The sequence below is a fragment of the Lynx canadensis genome, chromosome D2 (assembly GCF_007474595.2).
Source record: "Lynx canadensis isolate LIC74 chromosome D2, mLynCan4.pri.v2, whole genome shotgun sequence".
Taxonomy (NCBI): Eukaryota; Metazoa; Chordata; class Mammalia; order Carnivora; family Felidae; genus Lynx; species Lynx canadensis.
The window spans coordinates 78,673,689-78,701,211 of record NC_044313.2 but is presented as its reverse complement, the minus strand read 5'-3'; the positions used below and the strand labels follow the sequence as shown (position 1 = coordinate 78,701,211).

At 45.3% G+C, this 27,523-nt stretch overlaps 1 protein-coding gene across 1 annotated transcript; it reads left to right on the top strand.

The window, feature by feature from the left end:
- On the top strand, positions 1-27,487 carry FAS (Fas cell surface death receptor). Its single transcript, XM_030335287.1, has 9 exons — positions 1-110; positions 13,495-13,660; positions 18,020-18,157; positions 19,187-19,295; positions 21,965-22,023; positions 22,178-22,246; positions 23,928-23,989; positions 25,075-25,099; positions 25,809-27,487. The coding sequence occupies exons 1-9, from the start codon at positions 81-83 to the stop codon at positions 26,093-26,095; spliced, it is 945 nt and encodes a 314-aa protein (XP_030191147.1). The 5' UTR covers positions 1-80; the 3' UTR covers positions 26,096-27,487.
- Positions 27,488-27,523: the final 36 nt, after the last annotated feature.

Sequence of the window (27,523 nt, the reverse complement as noted above, 5' to 3'; positions counted from 1 at the left end):
CGGTCACTCCTCCCGGGCCCCGGGGCGGCGGCGCTGGCGCTCGAGGAGGCTCTGGCGGGCCGGCGGGGCGCTCCGCAGCCATGAAGGGGCCCTGGGCCGTCCGTTGGCTGGTGAGTCCGCGGCCCTGGGGCGCACGGCGGGGGCGGCGCGTTGCGGGGTGGGGGGGGCTCTCCGGGATCTGAGAGCCGCCCCCTCCCCGGGGATGGGGGACAAGGTGGGGCGGGGGGTGGGGGGTGTTCGGGATCGGTGCTGCGCGTCCGGCTCCGGGGCGGGGGGCTGTGCGCGCTGGGCCCGGGGACCGACCCCGCGCGCTCCGCGGCCGCTCCGGGATTTGGGGCAGAGAGCGGCCTCCGGGCGGTGGGGGACCTCGGGCTGGGGTTTCCCGAGCCGTTTGTGGCTCGGGAAAGTGATTTTGGGGCTGAATGCGCCTCTGGAGGCTTGTGACTTTCTTATCAGGGGACAGAAAAAGAAACTGGTTTTATTTCCCTTCCGGGAATCCCTCTCCTTAAGACTGTAAGTCACCGTCTCAGGTTTGTGTTCTCTTTCGTCTCGTTTCTTTTTGTCCTTCCTTTTCTTCTCGAAACCTGGCTGCGCTGGCGCCCCTGCCGCTTCTGTCTCTGCCCCCCGGGGCGGGAGGTGGGACCTGATCCCAGCGCGCCCGCACCCGGGCGCCCGACCTTGGCCTCGAATCCCGGGCAGCAGGGAGAGTCCCCAAGCTCAGAAGTGCCAGCCTGGTGGCCCGTCGAAGGGACTTGGGTCATTTGAGCTCCATGGGAGTCCACGGATTCTCGTCCTATCGGGACCCACCCAAGCTCCCAGCGCCGTGATGGGGCCGCTTATAAATGCCACCCCAGTCCAAGCTCACCGCGGGTGCGGGCCGCGGAAGATGCCTTCAGCTCCATTTCACAGATGGCGACATGGAGGCCAGAAAGCTCACGTAAATGCACCCGAGATCGCACAGCGCGTGTAAGGGGCAGAGCTGGGCCTGGATTTAGACCTAGGTCCAAAGCCCAGGTAACTTGTTGCTGAGACCTGGTTTCCAGACCACAGACCACACCAAAAGTTGAAAGGGAAGGGGCAGGGATGTCTGGAACCATCTTATGATATGGGGGGGGGGGGGGGGGGGGAAACCAACAACAACAACTCACTGGGCCTTTCGGAAGTAACGCGCAATATTTGGCTTCCTTTAGAAGCTCTCTTAGAGAAGGTGTAAGATTCAAAATTGATCTGTACAAATCAGACTACACTCTCTTCTTCCTATCCTTAACCACTGCTTTATCGCAGGGCCGGTTGCTTTTGCAAAATCTCTCCCAGTTCTTGGGACAGCAGCACTAGTGAGTGTAGCAAAGTTATCCAAACCCAGAAGGGCTTCGTTTTTTAACTTGTATACTATTGCATCTTTTCCAGAAGTTTTTGCTTTTCTGAAAGAATGCACACACAAATAATGTGTGTGTATACCTATTATGATGGTATCTGTAATGTTACATATTTGTTTATTATAGTTACATATAATATATGGCCTAGCAGATTAAGAAGTTTCAGGTTTATTCAATAAAATTTGTAAGTGCAGACCAATAAAGAAAAAAATCTGGCACAACCCCATCACGTAGGCAATCGCCGTCTCTATTTTGTGGTGTGCGTTCTGTTTCGCCCCTCCAACGTGGCTCTTAAATTTAATTACACAGAATCCCGCCTCGTGCCCACTGCTCGCCCAAGAGCACACCTGTATTCTTCAAGATGTTTCCACGCTGTCTGTCGTGTCACCTCCTGTGTTTCCAGCAAATGCTGGCTTTTGTGCCTTTGCAGGTAGCAGTGCTGACTTACTAGTAACAAGAATGAGAAAATGGCGGGAGGAGTGGAACCCAGAAGCAGATGTTTAACCTTGGCAATGGGCTTGCCTCATGTATTCTTCCCCTCGGTGTTTTCCAGTCTTCAAGTCTCTGTTGCTGCCCGTGGTCCAGGGATGCGCCCACCTCTTACCTCCGCACGTCTCTCTCTCCCTTCTTGGAGCCTTCTCTCCTCCAGCTTCTCGCTGCTGTTCTGTGGCACCTACAAGAAATAAGTTTGAAATCCCCAGACAATTCACGAGTGTCTAAAGGAGACAGTAAAAGAGTCAGACCTCGTGTAGAAATGTGTCTGAGAAAGAGCTGTGGGGACATCTTGCTTGTTTCCTTCCTTTCTTCTTTTCTTTTCTATTCTGTTCTTTTTTTTTTCTTTTTCTTTTTTCTTTTTTTTTAGCACGTGCCTCTGGTAGGTTTTATCTTGTACTGTTGAGGTCTGTGGTCAGGCAAGTACTAGGTACACAGTTTCTTCTACATTTCTTAGAGCAGTTGTCTTAAAATTATGGCCAAGAGAAAGGAGAGGGCATTTGAAAAGAAACCAGTGTATTTATAAGCGATCATATGGAAGATTTTTGGTGGAAGAATTAAGAACGATTGCTTAATTTATAATTTAGTCATTTTCCTTTAAACCAACCTAAGAAACATGAAATGAGTTGTAGTGTGTGGTTTTTTTTTAATTTTTAAATTTTCTTATTTTTTTATTTTAGAGAGAGAGAGTATGTGAGCAGGGGAGAGGGGTAAAGGGAGAGGCAGAGAGAGAGAGAGAGACAGAGAGAGAGGGAATCCCAAGCAGGCTCCCACGGCCAGCGTAGAGCCCACTGCAGGGCTCGATCTCACCAACTGTGAGATCATGACCTGAGCCCAAATCAAGAGTCAGACGCTTAATGCACTGAACCGCCCAGGCATCCCTGTTTTATTTTTTTGACACAATGTGTTTTTTAATGGGTTTTACTTCTCTCACAATGGACTCAAACATTTTTAGAAAGAAATGAAATTACGAAATGTAATTTAAAACAATAACCACCAGGATGTAAAAACACAGACTTCTAAACGATGGCAAGATTGGGAGGCAGAAATGAAATTGCTACACGGAGCCCATCAGGGCCCCAGTCTTAGCTCCAGTTAGATCAACAAGTGTCCCCTCCTCCCTCTCTGACACACAGTTACCACCCCTAGTGGCAAATCAGAGTTTAAAACTTTAGAAAACGAAATTTTAGTTCTTGCCCTAAGTTTAGAGGGGGAAAGGTAAAAAGAGTGAGAAGCAAAGAGGACCCAGGATTTGGATGTAAGTCTCTTTGGGACACTAGACAAGTAATTTATTTCTAAATAGCTCTTAGAATAGAACTGTCAGGATTTTGAAAAAATCTCTCAGAAGGCTAGCGAAGCCAGATGACTCCAGTTATTACAACTAGCAGTTAGAGAAAATAAACAACACTGAAGGGATGTCTAAAAACCTGAATAAGGAAATCCCCCAGTTGAAAACCCCTAGTGAATGAAGTGCCTTTTGGCAAATCATCTTGGTCCCAAAAGTCCCTCGTGAGCACATGTTTTGTAATAGGTACTAAAGACCGTTGCCTTAGGATGAAAAATCATAAAAGGGCATATTTAAAAAGTGGACCCATAAGATGAAAAGCAAGGCGAAACCAAATTTAGGACAGTGAATCTCTTTCTTCCTTTTAAGTCAGTAGAGAGAGAGAAATTGACTATATGATGTGAAACAAAAAGTAATTCTTGAGAAAATAAAGCCACATTTTTTTTTATTTTTTTTTCTTTAACATTTATTTATTTTTGAGACAGAGAGAGACAGAGCACAAACAGGGGAGGGGCAGAGAGAGAGGGAGACACAGAATCTGAAACAGGCTCCAGGCTCCGAGCTGTCAGCACAGAGCCCGACGCGGGGCTTGAACTCACGGACCGCGAGATCATGACCTGAGCCGGAGTCGGCCGCTTAACCGACCGAGCCACCCAGGTGCCCCATTTTTTCACCACCAAATACAAGCAGTTTTTATTTTATTTATGGCCTCTTGGTTTCAGCTACACTTGCACATAATTACATGTTTCCTCAGTGGTGTTTATAGTCTGCTTTCTGTCCCTTCTTGGGTACACAGTTTTTATCTTTTAATTTGTATTGGATGTGTTTACAGAGAGGGCATTTATTCAGTGCACTTGGATTTCTATAATGCTCATCACTTACTATTTTATTTATTACCTTGTAATAATCTCTTATTATAAAGAAAACATTTCTAATTGTACTGGGATCGATCTCTATACGTCTTATCACCAAAAAAATTATTTGTAAATCACTGTCAGGACCTTAGTGTATATAGTACTATATTCCTTTTGCTGTCTGTGTGTATCTTTTCCCAAATGTGGGGAAATGGCATTTAACTACCTCAAAAGTCCTTTTCATTTCCGGAAGGCCCTTGCTTTGAAAAAGAAAAACAAAATGCCTTTAGCTTCCTAACACCAGCTAAGTGTCTTCAGCTCAGTCCTGAACAGGAACAAAACTCAATGCACTTGCGCCCTTTTCTTTCCTTTGAAGTGAGATGGAAACCGTAAAGCTCTAATTAGGAAGAAACTGATCGTGGTAGCATCGGTAACCCCACCTTCCCCCGAAGGAATGAGCTCCTTCTTGCCTTTGATCTGTTCCCTTCTTGTTCTGGAATGAACTTCTGTGCAAAGTACGATCTTTGCACCACCGCAGCCGTCTGTGGGCGTTTAGAAACAGCCATCTATGTTGGACAACTGGCCCGAGTTCCACCAGGTGTGAGGATGATAGTGAATTTAGCATGGACTTGGGCATTTGGAGCAAGACCAGCCTTATAAATGAGCAAATCAGACTACAGGTCAATGGGCAGACACGCTGAGCCCAGCAAGGCAAGCGCGCCTCTTGTGGGTTTTGTTAAACTGTGAGCTGGGATAAACTTGCAACATTGGAATAAACTTGGCCATGGAGTCATTAATGACAGGTTGTCCCCTGGTCAAGTCGTGCAAGATTCCAGATGTATTCACCTCTGTGCTCTGGGAGGCTGTAAAAATACAAGGTGTGGGAAACATGGACGCTTTTGATTTCTGAAGGCAGAGATCTTGGAAGAGAGAGACAGAGACAGACAGACAGAGAGAGAGAATATGTACTCAGAGCGTGTGGATTATGCTCTTGCCCCGTGCTGATGATTGAGCTTTGGTTTTTTGCCATCCTCACAAGGAATCCTTGATCAAAGTAGACTGTTTTTTCATATGGATGTCTTAGTAGATTTAGGCCACTGTCCCAGACTGGTTTTTTGTTGTTTTTCTTTTTTTGTCCACATGGGATTGACATACACAGTATATATGTATGTTAGTATGTATTTTCTTTTGACACAGAGAGAGGGTGCATGGGAGGGGCAGAGAGAGAGAGAGAGGAAGAAGGAATCTTAAGAAGGTTCCACACTCAGCATGGAGCCTGTTTCAGGGTTCGATCCCACGACGCTGGGATCATAACCTGAGCCGAAATCAAGAGTGGGAAGCTTAACTGATTGAGCCACCCAGGCGTCCCTGTAGGAACGTATTTTTAATATTAGTTGCTACCTAAATGGTGGAGGATTTGGGTTTCTCTTGAAAAGTGGGAGACCTAGGCCCACATGCCCTACTCCCCTCCCCGTTGCCTGTTACGTACTCTTGTGCTCCCTCTGTGGCCCCCTGGGCGTTTAAGGACTCCAGGCTCTTGTTCAGAATTTTGTAGCCCTCCCATTATGTGTTTCCTCCATCAAAGGTGACTTCCCTTCCTTCGGGCCTATTTTTGGAAGGGTGATTGTTTCTCGGGGAGAAGTCAACTTCTGGTTTGCAAGGGCAGAACACAGGCTGTTGGTCTGTAAAGCTCTCAACTTGTCACTTGTAAACGTCATGGCTGGCTCCCCTCAGATCTTCCTCTAGGAGGACAGCCGTGGTGAACATCCACGGGACTGAGAACTTGCTGAAGGTGGCCATAGGGAGAGCCTTGTCCTCAGAGACTCTGATTCTTTAGGTCCGTGGCAGGACCCGCACGTTATTATTATTATTTTTTTAATGCATCACTACATGATTCTGATCTCCATCACAGTTTTGAAAACTGTTTTTCTAACTCTAGTCAAAATCTAATCCCAGGTAGAATTTTCTAGATTCCCTCACTGTATTTTGTTCATTGCTTGATCACTCAGAGATCTTGCCAGTCCCTTACCGCCGCCCCCCCCCCCGCCCCCCAACTGCCTCAACTCTTTCTCTCTCTCTTGGTCTTTTCAGAAGCTGGCCTTAAGAAAGAAAAGAGATTACACCTTTTGAAAGAGTAAGAAGGAGTGGAATCTTCACTTATCTCTTTCATGCAGAAAAATTTATTCTATTTCTCTGCCTCTCCATGTTTCAGTAATGTACCTATTGCAAAAGGACATTACTGTTGCCTGATTTTTTTTTTTTACCCAAATACATTAGAAATGCCTTTCATCATTGGAAATGGTGGACTGGCCATGGCCGAAGACGTCTTTCTCGTCCTTTGTTTTAAGTAACTAAACATCAAAAAAAGCAAGCAAGGAAACAGAATCATTTCTTGCTCCATTTATGTCCTCAGCAGCAGGGGACAGGGCGAAGTCCTGAAAAAGTTCACACTGTTTCGATGCACCTGTTACTCATTCTTGCCATTCGAAGGGCAGCCATTTTTCACCACCTCACCAACATTATTTTCCCGTTTGCTTTCAACTTCACTAAGAATAGAAAAAAAAAAAAAAGTTGTGTGTGTTTTTTTTTTTTCCACTTCCATTTCAGATCCTATTTCCTCTCTCAAGGGCAATGGATTTCTCTGGAGTAATCCAAAGGGAAGTCCCAGTGTCTTCCAGCAGCTTGCTTAATTCAGTCACTGAGACGTCACTCTCTCTGAAACTACCGTGTTAGACCTTGAGTGTTTGCAAGTCCGGGGAGCGTGTGGACAGCTTGCCACACTGCGGTGTGGTGCGTGGTGCGGGGCCCTGATCAATTTCCGGGTCTGGCCGTCCCCACCTCAGTTCTTGTATTGAGGGACGTGGTGGGCTGTGAAGGGTGATCCATCACTGATGCTGGGGACTAATGAATGTCCAGTTACTCTCTCAGTGTCTCGTCACCTGCTACAAGGATTAGACTCTCATGCAGCCCTGTTTCTGAGTCTCAAAGGGAGCCAGTGCAAAGATTCTAGTGGGGGGGGAGAGACTTGGGGTTCCTATTTGTGCATTGCAGACCCCCACCCCTGCAGGAGACCACAGACCCAGTGAGCATCGTGCCAGTGCTCAGAAACTCAGCACCCACGTCGGAGGAAAGGAGACGTAAACCCCACTTCTTCCCAAGTTGCAGACCAGGATGCGGAGTTTCGCCTCTTGTGCCAGCCAGAACCCCAGCCAGGAAGAAAACTTCCTGCCTCAGTTTTCTCAGACTTGGGACTGACTCTGGTTCTCAGGGAGTTCCTGCCAGACCCCCTCTTTCCACCCTCAATATGCATTTCCTTTGCAGATTCTTTGTTTCTTGTCAACAAGCGTCTGAAAACACACTGAGTTGTCTGTGTGCCTAAGTGGAGTAGAAATAGTTAGGAAACCATTTTACAAACCTGAAACAGAGCCCAGGTTTAGGTCAGGAGTGCTGGGTTTTCCCTTGGCCCTTCCCAATCGTAGATTATTGGACGAGTCATTTCGTGTGTTCTGGGCACTATAAAATACGACAGCAGGGGGCGCCTGGGGGCTCAGTCAGTTAAGCGTCCAACTCTTGGTTTCCACTCAGGTCATGATTTCACAGTTTGTAGGATCGAGCCCCACGTCGGACTCCACGCTGACAGCATAAAGCCTGCTTGGGATTCTCTCTTCCTTTCTCTCTGCCCTCCCCTGACCCCCTCTCTCAATAAATAGAGAAACATAATAAAATAAAATAAAATAAAACAGTAAAGTAAAATAAAATAAAGTAAAATAAAATAAAATAGTAAAGTAAAATAAAGTAAAATAAAATAAAGTAAAATAAAATAAAATGAAATAAAATATAAATAAAAGACAGTGAGAATTCCTCATGCAAAGGTTTGTTGTAACTACCACGAGGAGATACATATTGTTGAACTTTGTACTGGGCCAGGCAAATGTCACACCGGAGCGGGGAAAACGGCCTTCCGAGGGACCAGAGCTCCCACTTCACATTTTCGTGGATAATTCAGGAGAGAGAGAAACAAATATTCTGATTTGCAGAAAATACTAAAATCCAGGGGCGCCCGGGTGGCTCAGTCGGTTAAACGTCCAACTTCAGCTCAGTCACGATCTCAAGTTTGGTGGGTTCAAGCCCCACATTGGGCTCAGGTCCTGGAGCCTGCTTTGGATTCTGTGTCCTCCTCTCTCTCTGCCCCTTCCCGACTCACACACTGTCTCTCTCTCTCTCTCTCTCTCTCTCACACACACACACACACACACACACATAAATAAACATTAAAAAAATTTTGTTTAATGTTAAAATCCTGTAGATAAGGAACGACTCCCGGAGATCCACTTTTTAAAGTCTGTCTTGCAGCTGAACACGTGTTTGTGGCCCCTCTCTGCTCTGACATTCCAGGGGTCCATGAGGTTGCTGTGTCTACGGTTATGGTGGCCATAGAATCCCGCTGTGGCTTGCTAGTCAAAGTGCTAATGACTCGTGTGGCTCGGGAGACGTGATCTTCACTTATTTTAACAGCTAGTTGTTAGTGATGATTTCGCTGAGGACCCCAGGCTCTTCCCTACTTTGGCAGGTCTGAGTGCCACCTGCCCAGAAAGCCACCCGTTGGCTCTTCCCCACATTTCCATCCACTCACTGCGCAAACATCTTATTTGGTGGCCTTCCCAGACCACGCTTTCTCAAACAGCACCGCCCCGCCCCTCAAAGTCTCCACACCCCCTAAGCTTTCTTTATTGCTTTACATAGCACTTACCCCTCCCTGGCATAGTATGTATTTCTCTGTGTGTATTCACGTCATATCCTTGCATGGGATGCTGAATTGTATGTGCCAACGTGACTGGACCACAGAGCTCAGATATCTGCTCACATGTTATTCTGGGTGTTTTGATGACAGTGTATTTTTGGTGTTGTGTTTGTTTTTTGTTGTTGCCACTGTTTAACAAGATTAGCATTTAAAGTGGTAGACTTTGGGGTGCCCGGGTGGCTCACTCAGTTAAGCATCTGACTCAGCTCAGGTCATGAGGTCATGATCTCATGGTCTGTGAGCTTGAGCCCTGTGTTGGGCCTGTGCTGACAGCTCAGAGCCTGGAGCCTGCTTCGGATTCTGTGTCTCCCTCTCTCTCTGCTCCCCCCACCCCCGCTCATGCTCTGTCTCTCTTTCTCTCTCTCTCAAAATAAATGAACATTAACAGAATTAAAAAAAAAACAAAGTGGTAAACTTTGAGTAAAGGAGATTTTCCTCCCCCGTGTGGGTGGGCCTCATCCAATCAGTTGAAGGCCTTAACAGCACAGAGACTGCAGACCTCGAGGAAGAAGAAATTCTGCCTCCAGACTTGAACTGGAGTCAGCTCTTCCTGACTTCCCATCAGATTTTGGACTTGCCAAGCCTCTCTCTCTCTCTCTCTCTCTCTCTCTCTCTCTCCCACACACACAAACACACACACACCCTCTCTCTCTCGGAGTCCTATTTCTCTGGAGAACCCTGACTAACACAGCTCACTTACATATAATCTGTATGAGAATAGAGTCTTTACGTGTTCACTGCTCTGTTCCAGGCACCTGTCTGGCACATAGTAGGTACCCAACAAAGTATTTGCTCAGTTAATTAATGGATTAATGGATTAGAGAATATTCCCAGCAGAATACACAACTGAGGTTCTCTGACTTTCTCATCTTTAGGATGATGGAGACATAAAACTCTTTTTCTTTTTCATTGTTTCCCATTTGGTTATCATCTGACTTAGTTTCTTCACATTTCAGACCTTTAATTTAACCCATTTTCGGGCCTTTTCAGCTTTTCTGCAAACATTTTTTTTTTTTTTTTTTTTTTAGCATTCAGATCATTTAGTTCTTTGTGGGTTTCCTGCCTTGTCACAGTCCAAATGCCTCAGTTCCTGCCCGGACAGTTTGGGTTAAATCTTTGCATACTGCAAACTTGAGTTAATGCAACCATCAAAAAGGAAATACAAGCTGTATGGAGCACGGGGCACTGCCTACATCACATTTTGTACCAGTCACTGCTTGCCCTTTAGATCAGCTTTCTTTTTCTTATTTAACGTGAGTCTCCGAGGCTCACTTGAGCTCAACTCTGTGAAGCAGATGTGATCAGACATGAAATGAAGTTGGGCCTGATGTCTGTGCTCGTGGCCAGTGATAGTCGTGTCTTTCCATGTTCTACCCTGGGTTTTACATGTCTCAATGTCTTGATGGATTTGGGACAGTGGATTTTGATTTCCAATGAAAAATTTCAAACCTGGGGCGTCTGGGCGGCTCAGTCGGTTGAGCGTCTGACTCTTGGTTTGGGCCCAGGTCATGATCTCACAGTTTCATGAGTTTGAGCCCCACGTTGGGCTCTGTGTTGGCAGCACGGAGCCTGCTTGGGATTCTCTCTCCCTCTCTCTGTCTCTCTCTGCCCCTCCGCTGCTCGTGCGCTGTCTCTTTCTCTCAAAATAGATAAATAAACTTAAAAAAAAAAAACTGTGAAACAAAAACAACGTGAGTTAGAAAGTACATTGGTTTTAGACAGCTCTAGAAAGTCGACTAGACGCATGGTTCTCCAGAAATCGAATTCGTATCACAACCCGTGAGTGTAAGATGTGAGCACTTATCGCCTAAACCAAGAATGACTCGTGGACCCGCTCGTAACACTGTCTCAGCAATACTGGATGGAATTAGAATACCAAGGAGGATGGGGCCCCCTGGGCCTAGGAGACCCCCACGCACACAGGATTGGGTATCAGCTCTCAGCACTTTTCACTTGTCAATTTGGGCTGACTCAGTCCCCATCAGTCTCTTCTGAGTTTAAATATGTACCATTTTCTTCAGTTTCTGGTGGGAAACCTGAGTTGAAAGAGGAGAGCGAGTGTTACTCACTGTGACCTCCGTCTTCACAGCCGTGGAGGTGCCTGACGACGGGAAGGAATTTGGGGTGCTTACATCCAGTCTTGCGTTACCGGTTGCAAACAGCACTCCCTGGTAACTTCCGGCAGTGGGGAGATTTTTACACTGGCTCGAGACTTTGTACGTGCTGGCGACGCCTGGAATGTTAGATGGCTACTATGTTTAATCCCTGACCGTCATATAGAACAGCCAGACGGTTTTGGAATAAGGATCCTAAAAATTTGGAAAATTTTCATTGGAAAGCCCTTCCCATCTCAGCAGTCAACACTTTGCTATGCTTACCGTCACGTTATTTTTCCCAGGACGCCCAATTCAGTTACTATGCATTAGCTTTCGATTCTCTGATCTAGCAGAGGGACTGATATTAACCGGATGACAGGATAACCCACAGATAAAGTAAGAAGTGGGCAACAGTCACCCGGAAAAGAGAGTTGGATGCTAATAAAGATCTTTTGTTCAAAGTTGCACATTTTGGCTTAGAAAAAGCTCATAGATTCAAAAGTCTTTTAAAAAACCAAGAGGCATCCCGGGGCGCCTGGGTGGCTCAGTTGGTTAAGCGTCAACTCTTGATTTCGGCTCAGGTCACAATCTCAGAGTTCGTTGAGTTCAAGCCCTGCATCAGGTTCAGCGCCGACAGTGTGGAGACTGCTTGGGATTCTCTCTCCCTCTCTCTTTGCCCTCCCCTGCTCACTCTCTGTCTCTCACAGAATAAATAAACTTAAAAAAAATTAAAAAGTAAGAGGCATGCCAATATAAAGTGTAAAACATCCCCAAATTATTAATGCACCACAACCTGCCTGCAAATCTGTTTTTGGACACTTAATACTCATTGTCTATTACAATCAATGTTACTTTGTATTCTTGGAACCTGGCGTATAGTAGGTGCTCAAGGAACGTCTGTGGGATTGAAGAGGCAGTGAAGCCAGCGTATTTAGGCATTATTCCTCTGATCTGGATACCAGTTCTTTACGCAGAAGTGTTCACATAGAAAGCATATGTGTAGGCTATAGCCTGTAGTAAGTGCCCCTGTCTCTTGGGTGCAGGGAAAGAACGCCACCGTGAAAGGCATTTGGAGACTCAGACAAGTCCTACCTTTTGCTGGCGAGAGACCCCGGTCAAGTGAGATATTTTCTTGATATTTTGGTGCCATTCGCCCTCTTGGAAGAAGACCGAATTTTAGAAATGCATTTTTAAGCACAACCGTCCCAGGAGGAAAAGAGGGCCACCTCATCTCCTGTAAGGTTCCGTGGTATCCTGTGACCTGAAGGGGACACAGGCTTTGGTGACATGGGGGGAGGGGCTAGAAGGGAAGACGTAGGAACTTGTGTGCAGGGGCTTATACGTGAAGAACACTTAGTTCTGTTGACTCAGAAGGTGCCGGTATTATTACTATGCCGTAAAGTAGAAAAAATAATATGTGCCATGAAAACGGTGAAAAATGACCTTAAAAAAAAGTCTTCGGAATTCAGAGTTTAAATTTTTTGGATGCTTAGCAATAGAATTCACATATTCCACCTAAAAGAAGGAATTATTTATATTTATGGTTAGAGACACCAAAAATACTTAGGCAGTCAGAGAAAGGAACCAACCAGAGAGTATGTCCAAATGCTTCTGTACATTTTGGGGGGCTCGTTTTTCCAAGGAATTCTGGTGTGTAACTGACTAAGATAAATTTGACACCGATATCACTTAAACCGATGGACTTTTATCTCCAGAAGAAGGGAACTGAAAATAGATTAAAGACTGGTTCTCCACTAAAAGAAGTTCATTTTTTTTTTCTGAACAAAGGTGAAGAAAATCCCATCGGATTCATTGTATGGTTGGACAACCAGACAAGACTTCATCAAAACTGTTTGTTCTGTGGTTAGGTATAAAAAGAGAAGAAATAGAACTTGTTATAAACTAAATGCCAGGTTTGGGAGAAGCTATCACTTCTTATCCTCCTAATAACTCTCCAAGACACAAAGTGCTGTCGTCACCTACGAGTCAGGAAATTGAGGGTCAGGGTGGTTTTATAAATTGCCTGAAGCCACACTGTTGGTAGAAAAGCCGGGATTCACACCGCAATCAGTCATTTTGAAATTTACTGGTTTTCGTACGTCACGACGTCCCTCACTAGAGCTGTGTGACAATAACCATAATGGTAATTAAGAAAACAGTAGTAATACAATTTACTGGGCACCTATTTCTTATGTGCCAGAAATCGCGTGAAGAGTTTTAAGGGCGTATTCCGTTTAATTATCACAACAAACTCATGAAAAGGACATCATTTCCACTCTATAGATAACGCAATGGAGACTGGGAGCATTTGAGGGACTTTACCCACAGTGATGGGGCCGGTAACTGGGGGGGCCAGGGTTCACTTGAGCCCAGAATCCTGGCTCCTATCATCCCCGATGCCATTAATAGAGTAGTTTGGATTGTCACACAACCAGTGTGCTCCTTTTCTGGAGGCGAGTCAGCAGAAGGAGGCAGCCCCGCGTGGATTTTGCCTGTGCGACACCAAATGTAACCATTCGGGGCAGGTCACCCCTGTTTACCACGTTGCCTGGTTGACAAGTCAGTGTTTGCTCATGCTTTCCTTTTTCAGATACTTACCTCTGTTGCCGGATCACTGTTCAGAGGCGACAGTGCTCAGGTCACCGATGTCAACTCCGAGGTGTTGAAATTGAGTAAGAACGCTACCGAAGGGGAGCCTGGATGCAAGGAAGGTCTGCATCGTGGGAGCAAGTTCTGCTGTCTGCCATGCCCTCCTGGTACGTGACCCAAAACATCCAGCCGTTAGCTGGAAAGTCAGGGTGAGGCGTAGCACGGAGTAATAATGGAGAAAAAATGTTTGCAGTGTTTGGTTCTCCTCTATCAGCATTGCTGGAAAGAGGAAACAACTGGGAAATTACTTTCCGGACGCTAATGTAGTTCAACTGTATCCTGCTTGTTGGGTGCGGGTACAAATAAATACCATTTATAAATGACAGGTGCCGCTGGAGGGAGAACATTTCTTCAGCTCTGTTTTTCAGGAGCAAAAGAAGACTCATGTGTGGATGTTAAAGGTTATCACAGGGGCGCTTGGGTGGTTCAGTCAGTTTGACTTCGGCTCAGGTCATGATCTCATAGTTTGAGTTCGAGCCCCGCATCTGCCCTCTGTGCTGACGGCGTGAAGCCTGCTTGGGATTCTGTCTTTCCCTCTCCCTCTCTGCCCCTCCCCTGCTTGCTCTCTATCTCTCTCTCAAAATAAATAAAAACACACTTAAAAAAAACTCATCACAATGGGCCTGACTAAAATATATCATAGTATATCATAGTAATTGTGGGGCTCCGAAAGCAAGGGACCCTCCACCCTTCAGAGATGTGTCTAGCAATTCCCTTTGGTTGGAAGGTCTCTGGAGCCTGCAAAATACATTTGCATTTTTGCAGCTGCGACTCGGTGAGCCAGAAAAGCAGTGGACAAAGGCCAACAATTTTAGAACACCAGGGTTTTGAAACGCAAACCAATTTCAGATCGGAAATCCTTCGAACACGAGCAAATTCGAAGCTTAGCAAAAACGCAGTTGTGGGGCAAGCCTGGTTTTCAACATGGAGTAGAGTTGAGGGCTAGTTCCTGCCGGCATGAACCCCTCTCAGCTGCACGGTGAAGGGAGGCAGGAGGGTAGGGGGAGGAGCACCTGGGCTGCCGTAGATTAACACAGCCAATAAGGACCGAGCGTGGTAGGTTTCGTAGTGGGTCTGCAGGCTTCCAGAACTGCAGCAGCTGAACAGGCTTAGGTCCTGTGCCTAAAGATGCTACCAGCCTCCCTTGGGCTCCTGTCCAGTTTTTAATAACCTTCATGGAAAATCTCCCTTAGAATCCCACCCACTTAGACTTAATCCTCTTTACATTTATTTCGTCTTCTCCAAATGGGAATAAAGAATGGCTTCCTAGCTTTTTTATACCTTGTTAAACATCACCCATGGGGCCTCTGGGTTGAGATCCTTATGTCTTTAAAGCGTAAGTTGCAAATTCAAACATGGATAAGAGGCTCTGCGTATCAGACTGTCAAGAACTTTTGTGTTTGCTTTTTTTGTTTGATTTGCTTTGTTTTATTTTCTCTGAAGAAGTGCTTTCAGCCCCGCTGAGCTGGCTTGTGAGATAAGAACTCTCAGAAACCACGACTGGAATGTAAATTATTACTAACTTTTTAAGAAAGAAATTTGGACACACGGAACAAAAACTTGAAAATGTTCATGCCTACTGTTACAGTAATAAATTTATGGGGAAAAGGTCTTTAAAAATCATCAGACATAGGGGCACCTGGGTGGCTCAGTCAGTTGAGCGTCGACTTCAGCTCAGGTCATGATCCCGCGGTTGGTGAGTTCAAGCCCCGCATTGGGCTCTGTGTTGACAGCTCAGAGCCTGGAGCCTGCTTCAGATTCTGTGTGCGTGTCTCTCTCTCTGCCCCTCCCCTGCTTGTGCTCTCTCTCTCTCTCTCTCTCTCTCTCTCAAAAATAAATAAACATCAAAAAAAATTAAAAAGTAGTCAAATGTAAAGGAAAATATTGTATGCATGGCATTTCATTGTGGTACCCTGTGATGTGGGATCAGTGAAGTAAATCTGGGAGTATTCAAAAGTTAGAATGTCTCGAGCAAATATATCATGTTTTCTCATAGATTTCTGGCATGAGCCTCAAGGTGTAAATTCCCTGAGGGGATTTCTCACTGATCTGTCGATTGGATTCCCCGACTGTCTCTGCTGCATCCCTAAGAATCCTGGGCGGTGACGAATGCACACTGATCCGCTGCCCTTCCTTCTCCCTCCTGTTGAATTGTAGGCTTATCGCTATTCACATTGCTTCCAACTCTTTTTATGCTCATGGGTGCTGTGATATTCATGTGTAATTTAATCAACTATTATATAAACCCATGCTATATGAATACGGAGAAAAGGCAGATTTTATTCCTATGAAAACCCATTTCCATGTTTGCAGGATTTCAGTAAAGGCGAGTCGCTGAAAGAATTGTTGATGAACGAGATGAGATCAAAGTCAATGGAACAATCACAAAGTCCTTGAAAGCTTTTCGTACAAATTACTGGTACCTTGAAGGTTTTATTTCCATCAAAAAGAGGAAGAAAAGAAAAAAGGGAGGGAGGGAGGAAAGGGAAGAAAAACAAGAAAGGAGGCATTTTGGATGTCACTTACATGAGGAAGAATCTGGAATTATAACAACTTTTTCTGTGCCATCAGACTGGGAAGTCATTATATAGTTATGTTTCATAATTTGAAATATTTACAGTATTTTTTTCAATGATTCTCTACGTGAACTGACTTTTGATTGACTGATCAAAAAGCCATCCCTTCACCATATCCGATAAGAAGGATTCTGTGGTACACTGAATACATCACACACACACACACACACACACACACCGCATGCACATAGACTCGCATGTACGTGTGCGTGCATATGCGTTAAGAACACACCAAAATGATAGTGAATCTCTCGGAGTGGTTGACATATAGGTGCTTTTTAGACTTCCTTAACTTTTCCAAAGTCTCTACGGTGAGCAGGTATACTATCACATTCAGAAACACATGTATTTTAAAATCTGATTTGCAAGAAAACAACCGCTCACTTTTGATACTTTGATAAATTTAGGTTGTATACATCGGAGGAGAGAAAACTCTGGGTTTCTTGTATGCCTGTCATGCCCTAGACCTTGGGCTGGGCATGTTGTGCAAGGTAATCCGCTAGGGAGGCCGATTCGTTTAGAAATAAACCAGTATAACACTACCACTGGCAAGCGAGGAAAATTGAACTTTGGCTCAGTTTTCTTAAGCATCCCTGTGATGTTATACAGCACTGTATTTGAATTTGAAGTTGGTTCTGGGTTTTCACAATTGGTTTATTTTTTTCTATCGGCACACTATTGTCTTAGTTTATGATCATATCATCCATGTTTAAATTGCATAATTTGCGTATGTAGTATTTTGTTTTATCAGAAAGAATGCTATTGTGTTACTAAGAAAGTTACGTATCCAGGAAAAATAGCTTAAATTATTGTTGCTGTGCACATGTGTGTGGCAGACAGACTCTGTTTATTCTTTTAATTTTTTTAATTCTTTTAATACCATGAATAATTGGGGTCACGAGCCCTGCTTCCTCTTAGATTTTCCTTCTCTAGCTCTTGCCCAACATAGCACTTACCCCCGTGTTTTCCCCAGAACACTTACCATCACCTGACATCATATACTTACTTGTGCAGTTTCTGCTTCTTCCCTGGAAACACGGAGCCCCTGAAGATCTAGGCTTTGTCTTGTTTCCTGCAGCATCTCTGGCTCCTAGAAAGTGCCTGGCACACAATAGGCATTGAATAAACACTTGTTAAATAAATGAATTTTCAGGAGAAAGCATGGTTGTATAAAGCTTACTAACACCGATACAGTGACTCACTTTATTTGTAAAGGAAATGTGAATATTATTCACGATTGTGTGTACTGAGATAAAAAAAAAAACCTGATGATAAATGTTATAAATACGTTCACGCCTTCCCATCCAAACGTACTCTATCCCTTAATGGCAAAGGAACAGAAAGAAATTGAATGAATACCAACCTCTGACCTCCTTGCAAAAAAAGTTGCTAGAGGCATTTCTTCAAGTGCATTTGGTCATCGTAAGCTTTTAAAAAAGATATACTCCTGGGGTGCCTGGGAGGCTCAGTCGGTTGAGCGTCAGACGCATGGTTCGTGAGTTCGAGCCCCGTGTCAGGCTCTGTGCTGACAGCTCGGAGCCTGGAGCCTGCTTCGGATTCTGTGTCTCCCTCTCTCTCTCTGCCCCTCTGCAGCTCGTACTCTGTCTCTCTCTCTCTCAAAAATAAACAATAAAAAAATTAAAATTTATAATCCTATTGTTAATCATCCTACGTCTGTAGGCATATTCCTTCAGTCGCTCTTTTAGGTTTAGTCTTGGGAGCCGTCCTGTCTGTTGACGTGATTTTCACAATAACCTTCTCCCCCGTTGTATTTGTACTTCGTTAGCCTAACAACCCTGACCCCCATTTTGTTGTGATACCTGCATGTCTCCCATGCTGTTGCGTGACCACCTTGTGTTCAAACACTCGTTCCATCTCTCTCTTGGGCAGGCACACGAAAAGCTGCCGACTGTGAAGAAGATGGGGGTAGACCATCCTGTATATCCTGTGAAGAAGGGAAGGACTACACAGACAGGAGCCATTTTTCTCCCAGATGCAGAAGATGTAGAATTTGTGATGGGGAGCATGGTAGGCGTCTTTAAAAGCAATCAAAAAGACCAATCATGGGGCTCCACGTAGAACCATGCATAATCCAATTTGAAATTGGGGCCTACTCTCGTACTATGTGCGCACACAGAAAAGGGCAGCATGGAGCTGGTCGGGGTGAAGCGGGACCAGGTACCAGGCTAATCACCTGTCTACACATTTGCGGGTCAAATCCAGGCAATTCTCCCAGAATAACTACGAACCTGGTGAACAGCGTTCATCAGCTCCGATCAAAATTGCATACATTTTTTCGCCACCTTGATTTATGCTCTTGTCGTGGCCCTCAAGAGCTCAGAAGCCTTCTGATACAAGGACAGAGGAATCCAGAGGTGCGTGGGATGCTCCCCCTTCTTTGAGGATCGATTTTGTCCTGATAATTCCAATGGGGGACCTGAATTTTTACGACTGTCCCAATCTATTGTGAGAACCTAGATTCAAATGTAACAAATACTCCCAGTTTCATTTGATATCAAGAAATCTCTGGACATGAAGCTTTCCTTGGCCCCACGCAGGCTCTAAAGCAATGTTTCTCAACTGTGGCTGTACATTAGGGTCACCCAGGGAGCTATGAAAAATGTCAACTGTTAGGTCCCACCTCAGAGCAATTAAATAAGGATCTCTGAGTGAGGGCTTTGGCCTTGGTCTGACTGACTGGGTCTGGAGCAGGGCCTGATATTCTGCATTTCTCACAGCCTTCCAAGTGCTGCTGATTGCTGCTGGTCTGCAACCCAGGCCCTGAGCAGCCAGGCTCCAGAAGAACAGGGGAACTATTTAAGCCAAAGTGAGGTGGCATTAATTGCTGGATTGTCTGCCCACTTAAAACTCTGCTAAAATGATTTCGACTATTTCCACCTGGGGTTACCCGTTTGCCATGTAAATACTCTCTGTGTTACGGAAGATGCGCCGATTTAAGCGGTAGATCTCAAAACTTCTTGTGGCCCCTGCTCACCATCTGCAGGGTCCACTTACCACCAGCTGCTCTAATTAATAGTCTGAAAATTGGCTTTCTAGGCTTAGAAGTGGAAAAAACCTGTACCCGGACCCAGAATACCAAGTGCAGATGTAAATCAAACTTTTTTTGTAACGTCTCTCTGTGTGAACACTGTAACCCGTGCATGATGTAAGTTTTCATCTTTCTTTGATCAAAATGCTAGAGATCTACCTTGACAGACCATGTCTTCCTAGGGGGGAAACAACACTGGCTGGGAGTCAAGAATTTGGGTTCTAGTCTTGCTTTGCCTCGTCGTTCATTCAAACATCCAGTATCCGAACGTTGATTGAACATCTCCTATGTGCTGTGTGCGAGCTGTGTAAGCTAACAAATGTTCTGAGCAAGCCATGTTCCTGGCATCAAACGTCTCAGGAGAGAGGCAGAGGCAGAGAGAGTCAAGAAAAACAATGGTTATGGGGCCAACACCGTGTGTCGAACAGCAGAAGAGACTTGCGCCCAGGGTGTTATGAGTTCTACGGGAGGACCTTTCCCCTCGGCCTGGGGAGGTGGGGGGCGGGGTGTGAAGATATGACACGTGGCCAGAGTCTTGAAAGAGGAAAGAGAACATTCCCAGGAGTACACAGATGGATAGGACATCTCGAGCAGGGGACAACATCTGCCGAGAGACAGGTGGACGCTCCAGAGAGCAGGGTAGCCGGCCGGGGGTGAGAAGGAGCCAGGGCCAGATGACAAAAGGTGTTGTCTTTCATGCTACAGATCTTAGTTTTGACCCAACGGTAGAAAACCTGATGGTGCATCTCACTTTCCTTCTGATTAATTGGGGGATTTTGAGCAGAGTCAGCTAGCCTCCCTGACCCCCAGTTCCCTCACTCGGAGGACGCAGATAATACTCACTTCTCCTGTCAGCCTCACTGCTGTGACGTCAGGGTGGGTGTTATGTGTTGTATATTAGCTTTTGCTTTGTAAGTTATTGTTCTGTGCAAACAGAAACGTTTAGCATTATGTTCATGTGCCTGGCCTTAAACTTGTATTTCACCTTGGGAACGTTGGCTTGACAAGTAGGGACATGATGCCTTATGTCTCTTACTTACTAGAAAATTCTAAATTACGGGCAGTCAACCTAGCCCTTACTTCTAGTCCCACATGTCTGAGAGTGCCTCATGGCGACAGGATAGGTAGGGACTACTGTAAGAAAATAAGAAGAATAATAGTGTGGGTTCACTTATGTGTGAGTTTCTTTCAAGAAGTCTAGTGCAGCATTGTAAATGTATATTCTCTTCCTTATGATTTTTAAGTGTCATTTTCTTTTCTCTAGCTCACTTTATTGTAAGAATTCAGTATAGGGGTTGCCTGGGTGGCTCAGTCATTAAGTATCTGACTTCGACTCAGGTTATGATCTCACGGTTCGTGAGTTTGAGTCCCACATCAGGTAAGCTCCAGCCCCTCTTTGGGTGAGCCCCGCTTCTCTCTCTCTCTCCCTCTCTCTCTTTGTCTCTCTGCCCCTCCTGGGATTGTCTCTCTCTGCCCCTCGCTCATTTGCACTCTCTCTCTCTCTCTCTCTCTCTCAAAAAAGAAAAAATACAGTATAGAATGCATACAGTATACAAAATATGTATCTTTAAGTTTATTTATTTGAGAGAAAGAGATAAGAGTGTGAGAAGGCAGAGAGAGAGAGGGAGAGAGAATCCCAAGCAGGCTCTGCACTGTTATGACAGAGCCCCATGTGGGGCTCTATCTCACAACTATGAGATCATGACCTGAGCAGAAACCAAGAGTCGGATGCTTAACGCACTGAGCCACCTGGGGGCCCCAGTGTACAAAATATGTTAATCCACTGTTTATGTTATCAGTAAGGCTGTTGGTTAACAGTAGGCTGTTTAGTAGTTAAGTTTTAGGGGAGTCACAAGCTGTATGCAGATTTTCAGCTGTGCACTGGGGGGGCTGGCGGTCAGTGCCCCTAGCCCCATATCCTCGAGGGTCAGCTGTAATAATAGTTCTAAATACCTCATAATCTCCATTCCATTTTCTTCCCACCATAACTGTTGGATGCAGATGGTATCTCTTTGTTATTGATGGGGAAACAGGCTCATGGTGGATAAGCAACTTATCGTAGCTCGCTTACTTAGGGCGTCGGCTGAACCGATCTCATTCAGGCAATCGGACAATCTGACTGTCAGGGTTCGGCTGTCTGAAGAAAACCCCAAGGATTTTCCTCTCGAGTGTCCTCATCACCACCGGATGCCCTGACATCTCTACTGGCCAGCTGGGTGGGATTTCTAAGCAGTATCCTGGGTAGTGCTTGTCCTCGGGTCTTTTTATAATTCAGTGGGACTGTTTTGAAATAGTTTTTTGGCAGTTTATGATTTCAAGTTGTTTCCTACCAGTTTTAAGATCTTTGTCCATTTCATCCTTTTTCCTAATTGCCAATGTTTTATTACCTTTCTGTAATTCTTGGCAGCGTAAAGATTTTTTTTTAAGTAATCCCTTCGCTCACTGTGGGGCTCAAACCTGCGACCCCGAGATCAAGGACTTGCGAACTGTGAGATCGTGACCTGAGTCGAAGTCGGTGGTTTAACGACTGAGCCACCCAGGTGCCTCTCAACTCTTTGTCTTTTAAAACATAGTCCCTCTGTAGGATATTTCTCACCCGAACATATAAATCATGTTATGAATTTGTGCCAGCGTTAGAAGCTAATCTAGCGACATTTGAGGGAATATGTTTGTCAGAGATGCGAAGATAAATAAAATGGCCCTGCGTGCATAGTGTGTCGTTGCAGACGATCAAGGAGCCAGTCCACCAGGCATTTTGAATTTCCTCTGTGTTCTTTGCTTTTTAGGTGTGAACATGGAATCCTTGAGAACTGCACACCAACCAGCAACACCAAATGTAAACAAGGTGACTATTTCTTTTTATGACTGCATTCTCCTTTCTCTCGTCCCGCCTGGAGAATCTGACGAAAAGCCAATCCCTTCTGATTCTTTGGGAGCACTCTGTTTAATCTCACAGATGACTTGGTTTCACGTTCAGTGCTCCATGTTTCTCCCTACAGGACCCAGCTCCAAACTTCTGTGGCTTTGTGCCCTGCTCCTGATTCCACCGTCCGCACTAGTATGTTGCCGTAAGTTCTTACTGTGTTCAAACTGCAGGATGAAATAACTTGGGAGGTAGTAATTCACAAGAATTCCCATCTGTCTCCTACCCATAAGAAAACTGCCAGGTAGGCAGCCTTGTTGTGTTGTTAAATTCTTGCCACTAGATGCGCCCCCCTGAGACCTGATAAGAACGAGGGGTACGGCCATCCCTCGGCTGCTGTTTTTAAACAATTGTTCTGGAGTCCCGAATGGATATTCCCATCCTCCCTGTGAACAAGGATGTTTTCATCCAGGCCCCAGCTGAGTTGGCCAAGGACGAGAAGTCATCCTTTACTGCTCACTGAGACGGTCCCATGCATTAAGAGAACAAGAAGTGGGGCGCCCGGGTGGCGCAGTCGGTTAAGCGTCCGACTTCGGCCAGGTCACGATCTCGCGGTCCGTGGGTTCGAGCCCCGCGTCAGGCTCTGGGCTGATGGCTCAGAGCCTGGAGCCTGCTTCCGATTCTGTGTCTCCCTCTCTCTCTGCCCCTCCCCCGTTCATGCTCTGTCTCTCGCTGTCCCAAAAATAAATAAACGTTGAAAAAAAAAAAAAAATTAAAAAAAAAAAAGAGAACAAGAAGTGGGGCGCCCGGGTGGCTCAGTCAGTTAAACGTCCAACTTCGGCTCAGGTCACGATCTCGCGGTCCGTGAGTTCGAGCCCCGCGTCGGGCTCTGTGCTGACCGCTCAGAGCCTGGAGCCTGTTTTGGATTCTGTGTCTCCCTCTCTCTCTGCCCCTCCCCTGCACGCACTCTGTCTCTCTCTGTCTCTCAATAATAAATAAACATTGAAAAAATTAAAAAAAAAAAAAAAGAGAACAAGAAGGTTCTTCCTGGGCAAGCCTGCAGGGAACACTTAATAAATTCATCCTCTCTGTGCCTCCTCTCCTTTTTCAAACTCCATGGGTTTTTCTTTTAATTTTTTATTTCTCCCCCTTAATTTAAAATACTTTGGCAGTGTAGTTGATGCCAGGGCTACCGAGAAAGTCAACACATAAGCCCCAATTGGGTATGTTCGTAATTACTGCAGGAAAATCGCTCATAAAGGCACAGAACGGTGTCAGGTTTTGAGAACTCTAAAGCATCCGGTTTTTCCTTCCCCATTGGAACAAATCACTGTCTCCGGTTCAGGTGAAGATGAAAAGGGTGCTTTGCCTTCGGAGACCAGATAGACACCAACTGTGCTTGGAGATGTACCCACTCCTTTCTTGCATCTCCTACTGACTTGAAGGCACACGCACACTGAGTGTGTCTACTTAGCTATTTGTGTGAGTATGTACTTGAACTGCCAGGCGTGAAATGTCACCCCGTGGCAAGCTGATGCCAACTTTCCACATCCTCTGGCTTCTGTGTTCTGCAATTGACACGCACCCACCTCCAAGCTGGTGAAAGGGGGCGGCGGGGCCCCACGATAAGTGAGAAGCCAGTCTCAGGCTAGGCCAGGGTGTGATGAACGGATGACTCGCGTGAAATGTGACATACCTCTAGAACATTCGACCGAGGGGGCTGGGATTTCCAGAAACGGGACAATGCTGCCTGTTGGGTATTGGTCACGTTAAGTTTCAGGGAATTGCTCCCTCCTTCTCACGCTTCTCTTCGTGGGAGAGTGTGTTCGCACAGGCTTCCTGCAAGCCTGAGAACCGAGTCTGATAGAAATCTCTTTATCTTTCAGGTGTGTTGAAAAAGTACAGGAATACAAAGAATGGCCGCCGGGAATCTACAGTCTCAATTACTGTAGGTGTTGAAACGTGCATCGGCTTCCTTAAGAAAACAGAGAAAGTAGTCATTCAGCTTTTTATTTGTTCTTTTTTTTTAAACAAACACCTATGGTGGGTGCGTGTGCGTGGGCTAGAGGGGCATCAAAAATGAACTAAGGGGCACCTGCGTGGCTCAATCGGTTGAGCATCTGGCTCCGGATTTCAGCTCGGGTCATGATCTCGTGGTTGGTGGGATCGAGCCCTGCGTCAGGTGCCGCACGGAGTGTGGAGCCTGCTTGGGATTTTCTCTCTCTCTCTCTCTCTCTCTCTCAAAATAATAAAGTTTAAAAAAGAACTGAACTAAGATATGGTGCCCAGTTTATAAGAAGCCTCGACACAAATAACGTAAGTACGAGAGTGTGCTCAGCGTGAGTTGGAGAGAGAACGTGGCCAAGCTTCTGTGTTCTGCGTTGGTGTTATCCCTGCAGACGCACGGCGGACAGACGTTCTTTACGAGAGCAGGGACTCATTATCCGAGCCCCGGGCACACAGAAAACTCTGAAAGCCTGTCGCAAAGGCACAACTCAGCTCGCTCCGGCCACTTGTTACCTTCTCTCTCACCGTATCTTTTATCAATGTGGATCAAAGCATTTCAGATAGCAAAAGATAACAGTGGGGAGAGAAAACAGTTCACTTGATGAGTGATGATTTCCATTTGGGGTCAGGGCTCGGTGAAAGTCGGGATTTATTAACTAATTTCAACTTAAACCATTTTCTCAGGTCAAAAAGAAGAATAGTAACTGTAAAGAAAATTGTAGAATAATTATGTTTGTCATGTTTATTCTTACGAGTCTATATGAAAAAATCATCTCAGCACATTCCATGAATCCTTAGATTCCTTGCCTGCCTAAAAAAGAAGCTAATATTCCTTAGTTTCGGGCAGCATAAAACTTTGGATGGTGGGAGAATCCTTCTCAATCATGTAGTCTAGCTAATTTTATACATCAAGCTACTGACTGTGCCTCCTTTGTATTAAGGAAGAATTAGTTACATGTAGAATATTATATACAAATGTATTTTTATTTATCTTGCTCCTTCCCTCCCTTTTTCTTGTCTCCTCAGGAGAGTATGCCGATGAATTTCGCAGGTAAGGCTTCTGTCTTTTCATTTCACGGAGATGGCTTCCTTAGGCGTTTACGGGCCAATTTCAGTGACATATCGCGAGGTCTTCCTCCTCGTTAAACAGTCCTTCCTGCTCACCGTCAAGTGTTTATCCGACAGTGTGTTTGAATGTATAACTAATACTCACGGTGAAAACTGAAATTGGGTAGCAAGAAGACAGTATATTCTGAGGCTTAAGAGAATTTTCCTCCATAAACTGGTTTTTATAGAACGCCTGCTTAAGTTGACCTAGGGGCCAAATCAGCTGAATTGCAGACTCTGTTATTAGTGGTGTATTCCTGGTTCTGTAATAATATTCATGATTCTGTTCAGTCCTGCTCCTTGGCCTGTGAGTCAGAGAGAAGATCATAGAGTCTTGCCTACCATTGAACTTTGTGGGTCATTGATCATCCAATCCATAGGGAACGTCAGAGGTGATCTCTCCCAACGCTCTTAGTTTATAGCTGAGAAAGGAATCTGTACCGAGATGTTATGTGACTTGCCCGGGTCATCGAGCGCATTACTGGGGTCACGGGAGGGGTTGGGTTTTGCTTCCTGCCCACCCCCTCCGACCAGCTCTCTCGATCTCTAGGACTTAACGAGTATCTTTAATACTATTGGAGAAGTAAACATGGTTTTCTATGAGCATTTCATTTAGAGAAACCAATGTTTAGAGACTGTCCTCTATTTTGCAGACATCGACTTGAGTAAATACATCAGTAGCATTGCCGAACAAATGAAAATAACTCAAGTCAGAGAATTTGTCCGCAAGAATGGTATCAACGAAGCCAAAATAGACGAGATCAAGAACGACAACCTCCAAGACACAGCTGAACAGAAAGTCCAACTGCTCCGGAATTGGTACCAGCTCCACGGGAGGAAGGGCGCATATTACGCTCTGGTGAAAGGTCTCAGGAAAGCCAATCTCTGCGCTCTTGCCGAGAAAATTGAAGATATGGTCCAGAAGGACAGTGCGAGCTAACTTGAGAATGGAAACTGCAAACACGAAAATAAAAGACAAAGTCTGGCTGAATGTGAAAAACAACTCAGTTCTGAGTATCTACTAATCCATAGAGAGCAAAATGAGCATCGGAATGAGTTCTTAATCGCTGTTGACCATCCACACCGTTCGTGTGTTTACAGGGCGTGTTTACTTTTTCATTCGTTAGGTTCTAGAGCTAATATATTTACGGGTTTGGAGGGTCTCATGATTCTGACGTGAAGGACATTGGGAAGACAGAGCCGGTTCAAAGTAAATATAGTAGCATGACTTGTGTACAAGTGTGTGTGCAGAGGAGAAAAGATTGGGAACACACTCTCGGGTCTAAACTCGAGTCAGAGGGTGTGGGTGTGAATAGCATCTGTGCATGTGAATGCAAATGTCTATCCCTAGGTTGATTCCCCTCCATAAATCAATAGAAGCTATGAGTTTGTTGCGATGTCACAATCACTGAAAAGACCACTTCGCCTGTACCTTTTCGTCCGTACTGACTCTAGAGATCCTATTGTTTTTGTAAACTTTCCACTCCGAGAAGAATATCCGAGGAAAGTTTGCATGTGCTCTGAATGTTTCTATCTCAAATATCTTTGTACAGGTTACTGGCATTTCCTTGTGAGGTATTTCCATGTTGAATTCACACAGAAAATGCAGACTGGATTATGACGCTTGGATATTTCCTATTCGTCCGTACGCCATTTTTCTGGATCGTGATAACTCACTCACTTCTCAGGTGTCGAAATGTTTTCAAGGAAGGACTACTGGAGCTTTGTTGCCTGTCCATTCTCTGCCTGATTGGCCTTGTTGGCCAACACGCTCTCCAACCCAGAAGTGCGGCCTAAGAGACACTTAATGATCCGCTAAAAGCCGCTTAATGATCTATCTGCCCATAGAAACTTCTGGCCTGCTTTGGAGAGACTAACTGCTGTTACAGAAGGTGGCGTCGTGGTCTTTCAAGGACCCATGTCTACCACCGAAGATGATAATGTAGATTCCTATCTTGTCCTGTTCCTCGAAAAATGCTCAGTAAGGCTGCACGTGTCCTCTCTGGCGACAAACCTACAGACGCAGCTCAGACACGGAAAAAGGGTGAAATCATCCTCAGGTTTTAGGAAGGCTCTTGTTACTCCCTGCAGCTTCCGAGACAACGAAGCCCCCCTCCCCGCTGCTCCTTCCTTTTACCTGTAAACACTTCTGAAAGTTTGTGTTAAATATGAATTTTAATAAACGCTATTTATATGTAGGTAGATGTAAATCGAAGATAGTGATAAACCGAAGCAGATAGTTACAACCACCTAAAGAGCTTCCATTGGCAAAAGATCTTTTTTTCTTATGTTTGGAAACATAAAATGTTTCATTAAAATCCTGTTTTTGGAAGTTCTGGTTGTCTCTTTTTTGGTTAAGGGCTTGCTT